Genomic DNA, 17,472 nt, shown 5'->3' on the forward strand with positions numbered 1-17,472 from the left:
AGGGCTCCTGTCAGGAGACAAACTGCAGCCCCTCTGAAGATTTGGGGGAACGACACACACCGAGCAACAAACATGGGGAAGCAGAACATTTCGTCATCTTGCTTCCTGCCTGGATTCTTCCACAAACATTTTAAGCGCCTGCTTCAATGCGAAATGGGTTGAGTTTTTCAAATGAGTAATGCTGGCCACTACTTGGCTCATGTGTGTACTGGATCTTTCCCTGATGCAGCAAGAAGTACCCAAAACCACATAATGCCTCCTTGACCACTCATAGTCTTACTAGCATCTGTATTTTACTTTCACTTAAAGGGGCAGGTTTTCAAGTGTTCCCACAAAACACCCAGGTCCCACATCCACCCATTACTTTGTGCCCTGTCTTTTAGTTCTCAGGAAAATTTACTTGTGCGAAGACGACCAGACAGCAGAACCTTGACCAAGGTGAGGAAGGTGCCTGGGATGAGGCAGAGACCTTCAGAGGCCCTCCCCCCACTGCTGCCACCGCCTGGCTTGGGACAGTACAGACAGTGTACAGCACTGCCAAGCACCAAGTACTCATCCATTAAATTGAGCTTGATGACAGTTTTTAGTTGTGCCTTTATTCACCTTAGTTCATTAAAAATGTACTTGGTTTAGAGATCCTAGTGACCACCCAGTAATGTGGGATAAAAGTCACCCCTCTCCACATGGTACTTTTGTTTTTTTAAAAAAGCAGAATTTCTTCTAGGAATCGTATTGATCATACAGTAGTTACAAGAATGTCAGATATAATGATGTATACAATCTAAACAAGACAAGCTGATTAGGAATTTACATAATGTAAAAATACACATATTAAAAGTTAGCCATGTGGACAGATGCATGCAGCGGAAAGAGTAGTTGAAAGGTCGGGGATCAAGTGCCCATATGCAGTACTATTGCTTCCCCCCCCCCAACCTCCATTAATAAGTAACTTCACTAACAAGTATAGGTATTCCACACACATCTAAAATACACAAAGATAAATTGTGACCTGCTACAGTACAGTCTAAAGTGATGTGTGATCTTTCTGTGCTACTGCCACAAAAAAGAGTAAATAGTGAACCCCATGCAGGTAGTAGGAAGCATTGGTTATTCTAGTTAAACTTGGAAAATTTTTAAACTTCTGACATTAATATCTGTGAAGAGTGTTAGGTCTCCTTTTGCTATTGTTTTCTTCACAACTGACATGCAGTCAGAGTGGAGAAACTTTGATGGTTGTTTGACCTACAGTACAACTGAAATACTCTTTAAAAATGTAACTTTTCAATAACAGAGTCACACACTTAACATAAAACATGAATCTCTACAGCTTTAGGCCAAAGGGTAGAGGGAGTGCATCTGAATTGTAATGCTTTAGTTTCCATGTTCTGTAGTTTCTAGCACTGTCCTAAGGAATGAAACTGATAGAACAGCTTGTTTCTTTACCAAAGCAGACAGCAGTTTGACTTCTTAGAGGATAAACAAACCAGAAATGTCACACTTTGTTTCTCTGGGCCCTTTGAGAAACTAGACAAAAATTTTAAATTATTCAAGCGTCTTGTTGAGCAGTGGTGCTTTTCTTTATTGTCTAGAGAAGCAGCAAACAAGACCTCCCTAGCACTGTGAGAGTGCTGACTCAGGGTACACTTACACCAGAATCAGGAACCTTTCTTACTCCCATTTTCCCTGCTTTTTGCCAACTATTATGGCAAATGTGGGGGTGGGAGTTATGCTTGACAACTTAGGCTTAAAGATCCTCTTACAGAGACTTCTCCCATTAAGTAGAAACCCTTTTTCTACAAAAAGTTGGCTGGTTCAGTGAACCTAGAAAAGACTTAATGTCTCTCTGAATGCTTAAATTGCAAGTTCCTAATAGATAAAGAGCATTAAAATAACGTGAAGGTCTATTTTATTGGCAACTTACAATGCAAAGTATTTTATTTTTAAACGCCTAAATTTGAAAACAAAACAGCCTAGGTTAAATAATATAGTTTTCCAAAGCTGAATGTGCTCATTTGGAGCTCAGTTTTTCTGCTTGCAGTACAAAACAACTTCCTAAAACTCCTAGGCAGGAACACTACTGTTTTGATGATCTGTGATTAGATGAACTGATCAATCTCAGTTGGTAATATCCCTTTTTTTCTCCTTGGTAAGGGTTTAAAAAAATTCTAGAAGAGATGCATCTTTCTAGTCTTACACAAACAATTTCATTCCAAATGTCTCCTGAGAGGCATATACCATATACAGGAATCCATCTTCATCCTTCTCACTTTCATACACTTCAGAAATCGGTGTGGACACACTCACCATGCTGTGTCCATTCACTAACAGGAAGAAGGCTTGATTAGCATTGAGCTGTAAGCGCCTCCTATTGAAAGAAAACAATGTGAAGAGATGCCAACCAATACATTAATATGCAGGGGACATGTAAAAATATCACCCACCCCCACTGATCTAAAAGTATAACGCTTTTGTAAATGCTGCTTCTGGCAATGTGTATGCCTACTGATGATGACTCATAAAACTTCCCATAAAGCATAGGACATTTCCTATGATTACATTCATGAATGACATTAGCGGTAATCTTGGTAGATTATTCTTACTATATTCCTGAGGCTGGTTTTAGACTAGTATGTTCTCTGAATAGCTGTCTAAAGAGAGGAATAGTTCAAAATATAATTTACAGACTACTTATTACCATTTAAAAGACTCCATTGTCTTTTACTAATTTTACCATACAAACTTGTACAATTTTCTGATTAGAGAAAACATCTATGCTAGATGTTATGATTAAAGAATCAATCAATCCAATCAATCAATCAATCAATAAAAGAATCAGAGGATAGGAAATCCAGCAGGTAAATCAGAAAGAAAGGAACATGTTTAAGGTTTTGTTAGACTTGCAAAAATGTTAATCAGAACTAAAGATTTATCTAAGTCTGATACAGAAAGAGAAGTCACCCAAAGAAATTTTTTTAAAAAATACCTAATGATCTTGATGAGCTCACTCATGTTGACATGATCAGGTACGAGGAATTTGGTTTTGTCCAAAACAGGAAGTTGCTTCTCACCCTTGTACCGTTCTATTATCACCTAGAAAAGTAACCAAGAAAGATTTTAATAACCATTAACAGTGAAGAAGAGTTGAAATACTTCCTATGTTATAACTAGGACATACCAAAATAGGGTTTGAAATAGAGCACATGTGTTGGTTTCCCCACAGATCTCCTATTAAGAGTGATCATTTATTAGCTTAGACTCTATCCCATACAGAATCTAGTACACAAGACAAAGTGACTGCCTCCAAGGGGGTGAGCAGGGTGGTGAAAGTAGTTTGCTTTTTGTTGAAGATACACTCATTAGTCAGAAAAATAAAAGCAGAGGCTAGGTACCAGCTTATAGTGTAAAGCTCTGAATCTACGTCAATTGCAATACCATTTCCTCTGAAATGTGTTAGATCTTAATTATGGTAATACACTGAAATTTTTTTTTTTCATGCTAGACTGGTTTCTCTACTTGACATGGAAAAAGTCCACGAAAAGACAATATCAGCTAGTTCTGGAGACAAATTTAATGCAGAAAGACTTGAAGATTGTTTTATTTTGACAATATACTCCTGGTAGTTCACTAATGAGTTTTAAGAGCTAAGAAACTTGCACTATGCAGGGAACAAAAACAGTTCATAGTTCCACATCATGTAAAGAAGCCAAATACAACAGACTTCTCTGGGGCATCAAAAGATGGCCTAGAATGTACAGTTACACTTAAATCCTGAGAGCTACTGGGACGCCTGGGTGGCTTAGTGGTTGAGTGTCTGCTTTGGCTCAGAGAGTGACCAGGACTGAGTCCCACATTGGGCTTCCCAGAGGGAGCCTGCTTCTCCCTCTGCCTATGTCTCTGCCTCTCTGTCTCTCATGAATAAATGAATAAAATCTTAAAAAAAAAAAAAACTTGAGAGCTACTGATCTTCCTACTGCAGGATTCCTTCAACAGAGTGGATATTTCCTTCCATTGATAAAATGCTAACAGTTCTAGCCCCTCTATCCTTTCCCTGAAAATAAATTTGACTTGTGAAGTGTGTAACATTAAGGCAGAAAACTCATTCAGGAGGAAACAGAATGTGATTAGATGCAAGAACCGTATATTAAGATATCTCAATTCTAGGTTGTGAAATTGACACTGGAGATTACTTTCTGAGGACCTCTGTAGAAACACCTGTCACACAGTTACACATAGCAGCACTGTATTAAAATACTTAAGCAGTGCTCTCTTCTGTATACATTAATAATGTTATTAATATTAATAATAATAAAACACAGGTGCTGGAGACTACCTACTGGGATTTTGGTAGGATGCTGCTCTCGGATAAGTCGGACATCTTCTACTCTTTGTTCTGCAACGAAAGGAAGAGACAGGCATTCATTATTAAGGGCCAAAATGTAGCTTCTTTCCTGCACTTTTACTGATGGTTTCCATATTTAAATTCACCTATCCCTAGCTTTGGCAGAGCAGAGAAGGACATCTTCCCGAGAACTGAGAGGAACCACACAGTGGCACTTCATATCTGGCACAAGTTGATATATAAGGTCAAATGCAACTTCCATGTAAACCAACATGTAATTACATGGCTCTAGCAGGTGTTATGACATATGACCAAGAGTACAGAATTCCTAGTTTCAAGAATTTGAGACCCCAGGCTTGCAGTCAAATATAATCAGATTACCTGCATGGCATTACCAATCTTTTCTCCAAGGACTCCCACTATGTGTCAATTTTCCAAAACTTCAGTTGATACAGGAATCTGTTAAACCATAGGCTCTTCAATGTGATTTTCTCTTATTACTTCCTGCTTTTCAATGACACATTGGTTAAGAGAAAATGCCCAAAAGAACACCCTATTTGACTTTCAGTTTTTCTCAATGCCCACCACTGCCCAACATCACTAGACAAAATTTTAAAGCACTAAGTCTACTGTTGAATACTTTTTTTTTGAGAATATCTCTATTCTCTCCCTTAATATAATCATACATGAATAATCAATGTCATGGACTTCCTGAGAAGTCCTGGTGGCTTCAGATAAAAAAAAAAAGATGCAGGGACACCTGGGTGTCTCAGTGGCTGAGTGTCTGCTTTTCGCTCAGGGCATAATCCCGGGGTCTGGAGATCAAGTCCTGCATCTGGCTCCCTGCAGGGAGCCTGATTCTCCCTCTGCCTATGTCTCTGCCTTTCTGTGTCTCTCATAAACAAATAAAATTTTTAAAAAGATGCTTTGATGTACATATATTCTACCATTGCCAATTTTTTTGGATTAAAAAAAAAAACATTTAGTATCATTCTTCATAAAAATGACTGAACATTCTCATGTTCAAATACAAACATGTAAGTGCTGGGACACCTGGGTGGCTCAGAGGTTGGGCGTCTGCCTTTGGCTCAGGTCATGATCCTGGTCTGGGATCGAGTCCCACATCGGGCTCCCTGCGAGAAGCCTGCTTCTGCCTGTGCCTCTCATGAATGAATAAATAAAATCTTTAAAAAAAACAAAAACAGGGCAGCCTGGGCAGCTCAGTGGTTTAGCACCGCCTTCAGTCCAGGGCCTGATCCCAGAGACCCGGGATCGAGTCCCACGTCAGGCTCTCTGCATGGAGCCTGCTTCTCCCTCTGCCTGTGTTTCTCATGAATAAATAAATAAAATCTTAAAAAAAAAAAAAAAAAGTAAATTCTATTTTCCCATCCAACATATCTAAATCAGCTTCTAAGATAAAATTACTACATATAAACATTATCTGCCATAGACTAAGAAGATGGCAAACACAGGGATTCCTACCAGCGTGCATTCCTACTCAGTATATGAGAATAAAGATTAATTTAGTTACCGTTAGTAAGCATAACCTAGTGGTTCCCAATCTATAATATAGTGATTAATAACAAGAAATACACAGCTGGTCCTGTCAGAGCTTCCAAAACACTTAGAATTTTCTAAATGATTAAGAGTGGTATTGATAAGGGCTATCTCTTGTTATTCAAACAAGCCCCAATCAACCATACAAGTTTATGTTAATGTTGTAACTTTTAGAAAGCTCCTAAGGATGGGGAACTGGTGGCCAGGGGGGAAAACAACAGTGATTTGGGGTTTGAAATGTTCAGACCCACCCCAACCACCAGGGAGGGGAAAGAGGCTTAAAGGATGAACTAATCACCAAAGGCCAATGATTTAACCAGTTATGCCCAGGTAATGAAATCTCCATCAAAAGGATGGGGCTCAGGGCAGCCCGGTGGCGCAGCGGTTTGGCGCCGCCTGCAGCCCAGGGCGTGATCCTGGAGACCCTGGATCAAGTCCCGCGTTGGGCTCTCTGCATGGAGCCTGCTTTTCCCTCTGCCTGTGTCTCTGCTACTCTCTCTCTCTCTGCATCTCTATGAATGAAATAAAAATCTTAAAAAAAAAAAAAAAAAAAAAAGGATGGGGCTCTGGGACGCCTGGGTGGCTCAGTGGTTGAGGGTCTGCCTCAGGTCATGATCCCAGGGTTCCGGGATTGAGTCCTGCACTGGGCTCCCCACAGGAAGCCTGCTTCTCCCTCTGCCTATCTTTCTGCCTGTCTCATAAATAAGTAAAATTAAAAAAAAAAAAAAAATTTTATAAAAAGGATGGGGCTCAGGGATTCCAGGTGCTGGGAGAGTAGCACACACCGAACTCCACAGCAACAGAAGCTCCTGTGCTCAGGACTCTTCCTAACCTTATCCTATGTACTTTTCACCAAGCTGTTCATCTGTATGTTTTAATATCCCTTGTAATAAGCCAATAGTCTAGCAAACAAAAGTTTTCCTGTGAGCTACGCCAGCAATTCAATGAAACATAAGGGGGTCGTTATAAACCTCTGATTTATAGCCAGCACAAGTAACAAGCTGCACTTGCAATTAGTGTTCGAAGTGGTGGGTGGGGAGGGGCAATATTGCGGGGCTGAACACTTAAACTGTCATATCTGAGGCTATCACCAGGTGAATTAGAATTGAGTTAAATTTTACGACAGCTGTCAGTCTGTTGAGCATCTGGCTCTTGATCTCAGGGTCCTGAGTTGAAGCTCCACAATGCGTGTAAAGATTACTCAAAAACAACCCCACACCGTTTAAAAATTGTACAACAGGGATCCCTGGGTGGCGCAGTGGTTTGGTGCCTGCCTTTGGCCCAGGGCGCGATCCTGGAGACCCGGGATCGAATCCCACGTCGGGCTCCCGGTGCATGGAGCCTGCTTCTCCCTCTGCCTGTATCTCTGCCCCTCTCTCTCTCTCTCTGTGTGTGACTATCGTAAATAAATAAAAATTTTTTAAAAAGGAATAATTTAAAAAAATAAAAATAAAAATAGTACAACAGCCAGCTGAATTGATGTGTGGAAAACCCAAACAGGGTCCAAAGTGAAGCAGTTGATTAGTAGAATACGGAGAGTAGAGGAAACACAGGATGAATTTTTTTTCACTTGCATCATCCTTTAAATCCTTCTCTATTTCTGAAGGTGTCACTGATTCCCCTTTGATGCCTCTCTCAGGTCTAAGACCCGTCCCTATATGTCTGTCCTACCCCAGGAGAAGGTGCTCTACCATCTAGACTTAGCTATCCATCTGCTTCACAATAAAAATCTCGTGTGTCAGGGAAGATTTCAGAAATTAGAGGAAATCACAATTCACTCTATCAAATGATTTTTTTTAAAGATTTATTTATTCATGAAAGATAGGCAGAGACACAGAGTGAGAAGCAGGCTCCTCACAGGGAGCCAGATGTGGGACGCAGTCCCAGGATCACACCCTGAGTGAAAGGCAGACACTCAACCACTGAGCCACCCAGGAGTCCCATGAATAATTCTTTAATATACCTGGGAATATGCTTCACACTTAAAAGCTTAACCTCAGCCCAGGTGGTGCAGCGGTTTACGGCCGCCTGCAGGCTGGGGTGTGATCCTGGAGATCTGGGATCTGAGTCCCAGGCTGGGCTCCCTGCATGGAGCCTGCAGTCTTCCTCTGCCTATGTCTCTGCCCCTCATAAATGAATGAATGAATCAATCAATCAATCTTAAAGAAAAAAGAAAAAGCTTATCCTAACTGGGGTGCCCAAATGGCTCAGTTGGTTAAGAATATGACTCAATTTCTGCTCTGGTCATGATATCAAGCCCCATCTGGGGCTCTTCCCTGCAAAGTTTGCTTAAGATCCTCTTGCGCCACTTGGGTGGCTCAGTGGTTGAGCATCTGCCTTTGGCTCAGGTCGTGATCCTGGGGATCTGGATTGAGTCCACATCAGGCTCCCAAGAGGGAGCCTGCTTCTCCCTCAGCCTCTCTGAGTGTCTCTCATGAATAAATAAATAAAATCTTAAAAAAAAAAAAAAAAAAGAACCTCTCTCAAATTAAAAAAAGCAAGCTCATTCTAATAAATCTGAAAGTGGAAACATTCAGCGAGAAGGGGGAGCTTTTTTAATAAAGGAAATAGGTTTGTTCTGGTATGTGGAAAATGAAAAAAAATACGCTTTAAATGTAAAGCTTCAAATCAGAAACTATAATTTCGATACTATAGTATCAAGTTTCTTTATCTTGATTTATCCCCAAAATATGCCCCCCATCCAAAGACAAAAAAAAATCATTATTTTTATTAAAGGTGGGAAAACAGGTATGAAGACAAGTTACTTCCTTAAGGTAAAAACAGGTAGTACCAAAGTCTCATAGGAATGTCATGAGTGTCTTGGCCAGTTCTATGAACTCAGTGGTGTACCGGAGTGAGCAAATATGGTATGCCTCACTCTTTTTGAGTAGACAGTTATTTTCAGAGGATAACAGTATATTTTAACAAAAGCATTACCAACACAGATCAAAGACAGGCGTGAACAACACTTTTAATCAAGTTTTTTTTTTAAACACTGTAATGCCCTGTTTATTCACCAAGGGCTCAGCCTTGCGCACAGAAAACGGTTAATAAACGAATTAAAGTTGTAAAATGGAAATACTCTTCCAAATGCATACCAAGATACACTTCCCAGACTCCTTTTCTCCTGTCTCTAAGAACTCATACAAGACCTACAAACATAAAAGCAGGATAGGAATCTAAGGCGTCTTATTTTTACCAACATATCATTTGCATAGTTGCTTTGAGATTCCCTGCTGCACTTAAAGTAAAACTTTATTTCACTGAGTAAAATGGAAGCATAATAAATATTGCCACTATCTATAAATCATAAATGTAATACCCAATCCATTAATGAGTAACACTGCTTCAGTTCATGGAGTGCTACCTATGTTTTGGTATAAACCGTTCTCTACAGTCTACCTATTAAGAGTAGATGGAGCTGTTTATTCTAGACCAACATATAAATTTCCCCCAACACATGCAAACTTTTGGAATATTAATGGACAAGTTTAAACCTGCTCATGACTAAACTGCAGGAAAATAGTGTGATTCCTTGGCAATTCCAGAAGCTGAAGCGAAATTATTACATTTGAGAAGACCAAATCCAGAATTATTTGCTCAAATACAATGCTGGAAGTTCATAAAATTTTTCCACATACCTGCAAAGACACACTATGCTTTTCACTAAGCGCTAGCCCATCTCCTATACCGAGATGATGGCTACCTACTGGAGGCTGGGAAAATACACCGCAGAAAATAAACTGCAAGTCCAGACTCCGCCACTAGGTGGACCATGATCTCACCTCTCTGGGCCCCACCCACTTTCTTCAGTTACAAAAGGTAGAGGGTGGTTTTGGGTGAGCCAAGGTCCACTTCCACCCTCTCAATCCTGGCAGAAGATATCAGCAGATCTATATTCAATTTTGAATTAACCTAAACTCATTCACTTGGAAAGAGAAAGAACTGCTCAAGCTAACTGGGTCTGCTCTTAGTTTCTATGAAGAGGTTCTCTCCTAAGAACTGATTTCCCTCATTCACTGTACTACAAATCAGTGAAAACTGTCAGTGCTGGAGCAAGGAAGGGGAGTAGCCATTAACTGATACCTGATCCTCTTCTGCAATGATTATTAAAGAGATCTTTTGGGATCCCTGGGTGGCGCAGCGGTTTGGCGCCTGCCTTTGGCCCAGGGCGCGATCCTGGAGACCCGGGATCGAATCCCACGTCGGGCTCCCGGTGCATGGAGCCTGCTTCTCCCTCTGCCTGTATCTCTGCCTCTCTCTCTCTCTCTGTGTGACTATCATAAATAAATAAAAATAAAAAATAAAAAATAAAAAAAATAAAGAGATCTTTTAACAAGGGGGGGGGGGCGGGGAGGGAGAGTAAAGGTGAGATAAGGGGCAAGCCCAAAACTGGTATATTTAACATGTACTTACGGGGGGGGGGGGAGAAATGGGGCATTCTTGGCTAACCCCCATTTATCCACAGGGCCAAAGATTCCAGGTGAATTCCTTCTAATTCATTAAAATACGTTAATCTCACTTTTCCTACTCTTACCACCTACTCTGAGAGGTTTTTCTAGAATAATCTAAAAATAAGTAAAAGAAAAGTAACTATAGTTTCAGTCATAAGAAAATAAGCATCTTTCCCACACAGATGTCCGCAGTTAACTTTCATTGTTTAAGTAAGCCCTACATCTAACATGGGACTTGAACTCACGACTCTTGAGATCAAGAGTCACACGCTCCATCCACTGAGCCAGCCATGCAACCCCCAGCTAACTTTAAAATGCATAAGTTAAAAAAATAATAATAAAATGCATGAGTTAGTGAGGACCGAAGCCAGATACAAGAGGAAATCTAATTCAGATGCTGTTCTCAGGGCTGCATAAAAGCTAAACAAAATTGAGAGTTCACAGAGGTCATTAAAGAGAAAATTTCCAACAAAAATGCACGTCCAAGTCTGCTAACAAACCCTCAAGAGACTGAAACGGTATGCTTGGCAGCTTCTCAGGACCAAGCAATCAAATAATTATCAGTAACGTGATCTATGACACCATGTAGAAGCTGTGTGAACGCTGGGCTCTTTGTGGACTTCAGGCAACTAAACAAAAGGAGTACACAGTGTTGCTGCCTTAGGCCCTAAAGAAGATGACCCTGGGAACTCCCCTGTGCTGCTATAAACACCCCCACCAACACTGTGGTGTCCACGCTGCTAGTGCACAACTTTCTTGCTTCAACGGAGCACCAGTCACTGCCTTGTCCTCATTTTTGTGGAGGCGTAAATATTGATGGTTACTTTCAGTTTCACCAAATGCCAGGGAACCCAAGCTGGGTTTCTAAGCCTGAACTGGGAAAAAGAACTGATTTACCGCTGGGGAAAAGTATGAATACAACAAACCAAAAAGAAAAGCCACCAGACCCTAGTTCTGCTGCAAAAAGGATCCAGAGGATTCGCCACACCAGGTCTACACTGGAGGGTGTAGGGATACGTACAATGCTCCACCTCCAGGGCTCACCAGTGTGCACACTCCTCCTCAGGCAAGGTAGGGACATTTGTAAGTGACCACGTGTGACCAGCGCGACTTACCTGGAGATGATTCACTCGCGTACTAGTGTCATTACTTCAAAGTACCTGTCACCGCCTGGCCTCCTGGCCAGCCTTCCCCAAGGCACCCTTACCGAATCTGGCCCCAGAAGGCCAGACCCCCAGGACTGCAGGGCTGACCCGAGCGCCCAGCAAACAACCGGGCCATGACCGCGGGAGAGCAAAAGGTGATTCAGCAGCTCCCTTGCGGCGCCCCCTGGATGGACGGCCGCCCTCGTCGACGGCGACCCGGCCGGGGCCAGGGCGGGGATGGGGGGCCGTCGGGGGTCCGACAGAGCTCAGGTCCCGACCCCTTGGGCAGATCGCCGCCGTCTGCCGCAACCCCGCCCAGAGGAAGGGGTGCTCCGTGGGTCCCCCACCCCCACGTTGGCCGCGGCCCAGAGCGGACCGGCGGACGGATGGACGGACAGACGCCCGAGACCCAGCCAAGGAGGGTAGGGGGCTCCCCGGGTCCCACCCTGCTTAGGACCCGGGCCCCCAACCCCAGACCCCGACGCCCTCAGCCCTCCTGGGTCCCACCCCGCTCAGGCCCCGAATCCCGACCCCGAGCGGGCGGGCGGACGGCCGCCCTCGCCCGCGACCCCGGGCGAGGGTGGGGGGGAGGCGGAAGGGGCTCCCCGGGTCCGACCGTGCTCAGACCCCGGCGTCCCAGCACCACGTCGGCCCCCGAAACCCGACCCCGAGCGGACGGACGGCCGCCCTCGCCCGCGACCCGGGGTGGGGGGGGGCGGAAGAGGCTCCCCGGGTCCGACCGCGCTCAGGCCCCGAACCCCGACCCCGAGCGGTCAGACGGCCGCTCTCGCCCGAGACCCGGCCCGGGGTAGGGTAGGGTGGGGGGGCGGAACGGGCTCCCAGGGTCCGACCGCGCTCAGGCCCCGGCGCCCTCAGGCCACCCCCGCCCCCAAACGCCGTCGGTCCCCGACCCCTCGGCCCCCTCAGCCCCCCCTCAGCCCCTCTCGGCCCCCTCAGCCCCCCCTCGGCCCCCTCAGCCTCCTCAGCCCCACTCGGCCCCCTCAGCCCCCCCTCGGCCCCCCCTCAGCCCCTCTCGGCCCCCTCAGCCCCCCCTCGGCCCCCCCCTCAGCCCCCCTCGGCCCCCCCTCAGCCCCACTCGGCCCCCTCAGCCCCCCCTCGGCCCCCCTCAGCCCCTCTCGACCCCCTCGGCCCCCTCAGCCCCTCTCGACCCCCTCAGCTCCCTCGGCCCCCTCAGCCCCCCCTCGGCCCCCCTCAGCCCCTCTCGACCCCCTCAGCACCCTCGGCCCCCTCAGCCCCCCCTCGGCCACCCCAGCCCCCCCTCAGCCTCCCCCTCGGCCCCCCACCCGGCCGCCGCGGACCCCAACGGCCCCGGGTGCCCGCCTCCGCTCCTCCTAGGTCCCACCCCGCGAGCCCCACTTCAGCCCCCGTTCCCCCGCAGCCCGCCGTCGGCCCGTGCCCCGGCCGTCACCGACCCTGGCGGCCCCGGGTCCGCGCCTCAGCCCTTCCGCCGGCCCGCGCCCCCTCCCCCCACCCGGAGCGGCACCCACCGAAGGTGCGACGCTGCTTGAAGGTCTTCTCCGACGGCATGGCGCGGGAGGCGAGACGGAGGCGGCGAGGCGGAGGGTCCTGGCTGCTACAAGCGGTGGCGGCGGTGGCGGCGGTGACGGCGGCTGCGGAGGCTCCGACTGTGGCGACAGCGACTTCCCTTGTGTCTCTTCAACCCGCAGCCGCGTCAGGTGACTGGCGCGGCGTCCTGGGGGGCGGGGCCAAGGCCGGCGGCCGCCGCCGCCATGGTGGGCGTGGCGGAAGCGGGGTTGCGCGCGTGCGCAGCGGAGAACCCGCGATGCGCAGGCGCGCGGGCGGAGGAAGCGCGCGTCCGGGCGGGGAAGACCCCAGGCGTAAGCCTCTCGAGCCCAAGTCCCGCGTGGCCCAGCGGCTCCCGCGGACCGCGCGTCACTTGTGTGTCGCCTCCGTGAGCCCACGGCCGAGAAAGCTCCGCTCCGGAAGCACATTCCTTCCGTGCTCCCGCCACAGCGCCGCGGGCCTGGGGGCTGCCGGTTGCTCATCCAGATGGGGGGCACCTGTCGCTGCTGTGTTTAGGGACCTGCGCCCTTGCGCCCGCGGCGGCCACCTGCTTACCCCCGCGGGCTTCCCGCCGCTGAACGTCCTCCTCCGAACGCGCAGGTGCGCTGCATAGATGGAGAGACGCCTGCAGACTGCAGCGGGCTGGTTCACCGGGCCCCCCGGGCCCCGCGGGCCCCCCCGTGCGTGGACGCGCCCCTGGGAGGGCCGCGCGGCCGCCGGGCTGAGCTGCCGCGGAATGCCTGACGCTCTGGAACCCGCCCGAGTTCCGGAGCCGTAGCCTTTCTTACACGGTCGTTTGATAGAGTCCTCGGATTGTGCTCTATACGTTATTATGCAGACATACGAAACATACTAAAATATACTCCTCGGTGGGTTTTTTTGTAGCTGGGATTTCTTTACAGAGAAGCCAAACATGTTGCAGCTCCTTGTATAGTTATTTCCCAAGACCGGAACAATGACATTAGCTCCAGTTCTATTCTCCTGTTTACTAGACAACGGTGCGTTTGTCCACGTGTCACTCTCTGTCAGGTGTTTCCCCCTTTTTGTTGCAGTTCTTTACCTTGAAAAACCTGAGTTAAACAGCATTTACGCATTCTCTCTGGTTTCCGAAGTTCCAAAGGAAGGCTTCAGACTACAAGTGTACTTACTATCCTCATTGCTTTGTATTTATTTTGTGAAAATTGGGGGAAAAAAATTCAGTGTTTATTTCATGTACCTTCTGCCAAACAAAATGATCTGGATTGAAGTCTTAAAGAGAGTGTCGGGGCGTCTGGGTGGTTGAGTCAGTTGGCCTGTAACTGTTGATTTTGGCTCAGATCAGATCCCCTGGTTGTGGAATCCAGTGTCAGGCTCAGTGGGGAGTCTGCTTGAGATTCTCTGATTCTATCTCTGACTGCCCCTCCTCCATTTCTCTCAAATAAATCAATAAACATTAAAAAAAAAAGTGTGTACTGTATGCTGTTTTTTTTTTTTTCTGGATTTCTTTTGTATATTAAGTATTGACTGGTGAGCTGCTTTCTTGGCTTAATTGCTATTTTGTAAGAGATGGACTTTTCGTTCTCTTGTTGGACTACTGTTCCAAATGCAAGAGAGGAAGAAAATCAATTATCTGGCCTGTGGAGGTTGGGGGAGGGGAAGGAGAGTTTCATATTTCCCCAGTCCCTTAGGCATCCATAAAGCTTTACCAAATTACCCCAGGCCTTGAGTTCACAGCGACGGAGGGACAGGCTTCAAGGGCTGTGCTAGTGATGGGACAGGATCACTCTGTGATTTTCAAGTACTGAGGTTCACATTTACAGTGACTGCTAAAGTCTTCTAACTTTGAATTCCTACTAGCATCTAAAACCACATCTCCCTACATGTTTATCAGAAAACTGTGGACATGTCAGGGTGTCTCATAAACAAGGGTGTGGGCATGTAAGAGTGTCTCAATCTCCATATAAGAATGGCTATTCATAATATATAAATTATATCTAAAATGTATTAATTCATATTAACATACAGATAAAGAAGTAACTTAGTGCAACATTTGAAAACAAGCATGCCGGGATCCCTGGGTGGCTCAGCGGCTGAGCATCTGCCTTCGGCTCAGGGCGTGACTCTGGAGTCCCAGGATCCAGTCCCACATCGGGCTCCCTGCATGGAGCCTGCTTCTCCCTCTGCCTGTGTCTCTGCCTCTCTCTCTCAGGCTGTGTCTCTCATGAATAAATAAATAAAGTATTTTTAAAAAGAAATGAAAACAAACGTTTGAGTACATGTGAAAAATTTCATGTGCCCTCAGACTGCAGTATAAGTCTGATGTAGTGAACAATTTTCAGAGTGGTAAATAAATATTACTCAAGAATTATTTTAAGCCAGTTAATATAAGCATAGTATAACTTATTTTAAAATAAATAACATAAATATTACTGTTCCTTAAAATAACCCATATAAAGTAGAAAAACAAGACACATCTTTCATTCAAATTTGTTTTCTCTCGAAATTTCATGATGCCTTTAAGCTACTACTATTCTCAAAAGCCAGATGGTGTCAGTTTTATATAACTCGACCCTCTTCCCTTTTCCATAATATGAAATGACCATAATTGTGGAGAAAATAAGGTAACCGCTAAAAATTGAATGTGATGCCTCCAGCGTTAGTGATGCAACATGGCTGTAAACCGTGCTGTCTAGCTATTTCTAAGAATCTGTTAAATGTGGTATGGAACATCAACCTGCAGTGCAGGACACATTATTTCTGACACACACAACATGGAGGACAAGTCACACCAAGAAGTTGTTCAGCCCCACAGGCCTGCCTGACCCTGCCCGCCTCTCCTTTTTCTGATTGGAAGAGATATCTGAGCCTCGAGGATGTCTGGGCAACTATTGGCCTGCTCTCCTATCATTCCCGTGTCATCTCTCTGCTCTTTAGAACAAGTAAACAAACAAGTGTTGCTCAAGAGGACCTGCAGGAGCTATTCTCAGAAAGGATTTAGTCAGGAGGATTTTGAAGTCGACTCTCAATAGAGTGCAGTGTTTAGGAGTGATCTCCAGTGATCTTCACTGGCTCCTCGGAGTCACTATCAGCAGCGGGGACAGGCACCATTCTGCAGTGCTTCCTCTCCCCGTGAAGCTGTCTGATGAACAACTTTAGAAATCTGCAAGGGAGTGCATGCAGGAAAGCCATCACAAATCACAATCTAACATTATTTCTGAAATGAGCATGAATTGCTGACTCAGCATTCCACAGGTTTTTCTGTTTAATTCTAAGCAAATTCTCAAGGATTGCTGTTTTTCCAACTTCTGCCCTTATGTGGGACTATTAAGGGAGGGATCTCTTGAGACACTACAGGCCCTCTTGTTTGGCGTTTGGATATTTTCCTTTCATTCCATTGCCTTGGCTGTTTCTTCTGAGCAGTGGATAAAGATGCCACTTTTCGCTTCTGGGTTGTGAGAACCAGCCTGGGTAAAGTTAATACAGTTTAGTCAGGTCCAAGAAATACTAGTTTCTATGACTTCTGTGGTAACAAATTGAGAAATATCCTGCCCTATAATCCACTCATCTCCTTAGATGCTATCAGTTCTCCATAACAAAGAGTTCATTATTATAGTCTCATCTAGCGTTAAAACAAATGATCTCTTTTATCTAGTTTTTTTTTCTCATTTTGCTATGACCACAACCTCCTTAGTGTTCTCTATGGGATACATTCTGTACAAGGGACTATAACAGTGTTCAAGATACACCAAGCTTTGGGGGTTCCATGTGTAATAGTTATATGCTACCCTCAACTTTTCCCCTTGAGTTCCTTCCTGCCAAGAGGGGTTACCCAAGTTCCCATAGCTACATATTTCTTTCTATTCTGGTTAGCACTAATTTGATTCTTCTAGATCTTGGGGTGGCTTATCACACACAGCCTTCTGTTTGTCCTCCTCTCAAGGATATACAGATATGGATAGGTCTTCATAACTGTATAGGTGCACAATCCAAACTATAAACACAATAGTTTAACCATTTGGGGCACCTGGGTGGCTCCATCGGTTTAAGTGTCTGCCTTCAGCTCAGGTTGTGATCCTGAACTCAGGGTCCTGGGATTGAGCCCTGAATCTGGCTCCCTGCTCACCTGGGGAGCCTGCTTCTCCCTCTCCCTCTGCCCTTCCCCCTGCTTGTGTGCACTTTCGTTAATAAGTGTCTCTCTCTGGTTAATAAATAAAATAAAAAAGAATACTTTAACCATTCTGATGGAACTTTAACCACATTATTTTGTATATGACAACAACTCTAAGCTCCTCTGGGAGAAAACTGCCTACTGAGGGGTAGACAGATTAAAAACTAAACTAAACTAAAATGTAACAGTGGCAGATTATCCTTTAGAACCTATGGATTGAAGCAGAACACGGCATATAGGATAATCTGGCATTCTGCAAAAGTTTATCACATTAGTTCATGCATT

The 17,472-nt window shown here is 45.6% G+C and overlaps 1 protein-coding gene and 1 long non-coding RNA gene across 2 annotated transcripts; both read right to left on the reverse strand.

Annotated features, from left to right (window-relative positions):
* Nucleotides 1-574: 574 nt before the first annotated feature.
* On the reverse strand, nucleotides 575-13,730 carry MAP1LC3B (microtubule associated protein 1 light chain 3 beta). The gene is made up of 4 exons (XM_026004952.2): nucleotides 13,004-13,730; nucleotides 4,335-4,390; nucleotides 2,984-3,090; nucleotides 575-2,365 (listed from the first exon to the last, which is right to left on the reverse strand). Exons 1-4 carry the CDS (start codon nucleotides 13,041-13,043, stop codon nucleotides 2,191-2,193), a joined length of 378 nt encoding a protein of 125 aa, XP_025860737.1. The 5' UTR covers nucleotides 13,044-13,730; the 3' UTR covers nucleotides 575-2,190.
* LOC112924611 (uncharacterized) lies at nucleotides 4,721-11,452 on the reverse strand. The gene is made up of 2 exons (XR_003235923.2): nucleotides 11,368-11,452; nucleotides 4,721-4,846 (listed from the first exon to the last, which is right to left on the reverse strand). It is a non-coding gene; the product is annotated as an uncharacterized lncRNA (long non-coding RNA).
* Nucleotides 13,731-17,472: the final 3,742 nt, after the last annotated feature.

This window comes from Vulpes vulpes, chromosome 12, assembly GCF_048418805.1.
Source record: "Vulpes vulpes isolate BD-2025 chromosome 12, VulVul3, whole genome shotgun sequence".
In the NCBI taxonomy this organism is placed as follows: Eukaryota; Metazoa; Chordata; class Mammalia; order Carnivora; family Canidae; genus Vulpes; species Vulpes vulpes.

Bases quoted from the DNA above. Each gene is read 5' to 3' on its own strand.
- MAP1LC3B (XM_026004952.2), bottom strand. From the start codon at position 13,043: ATGCCGTCGGAGAAGACCTTCAAGCAGCGTCGCACCTTCG. The intron at 3,091-4,334 runs GTAGGTAGTCTC...TTACTTTTCTAG, and splicing joins AGCATCCTACCAAAATCCCA to GTGATAATAGAACGGTACAA. The intron at 2,366-2,983 runs GTATTTTTTAAA...TTCTTTCAATAG, and splicing joins GAGCTCATCAAGATCATTAG to GAGGCGCTTACAGCTCAATG.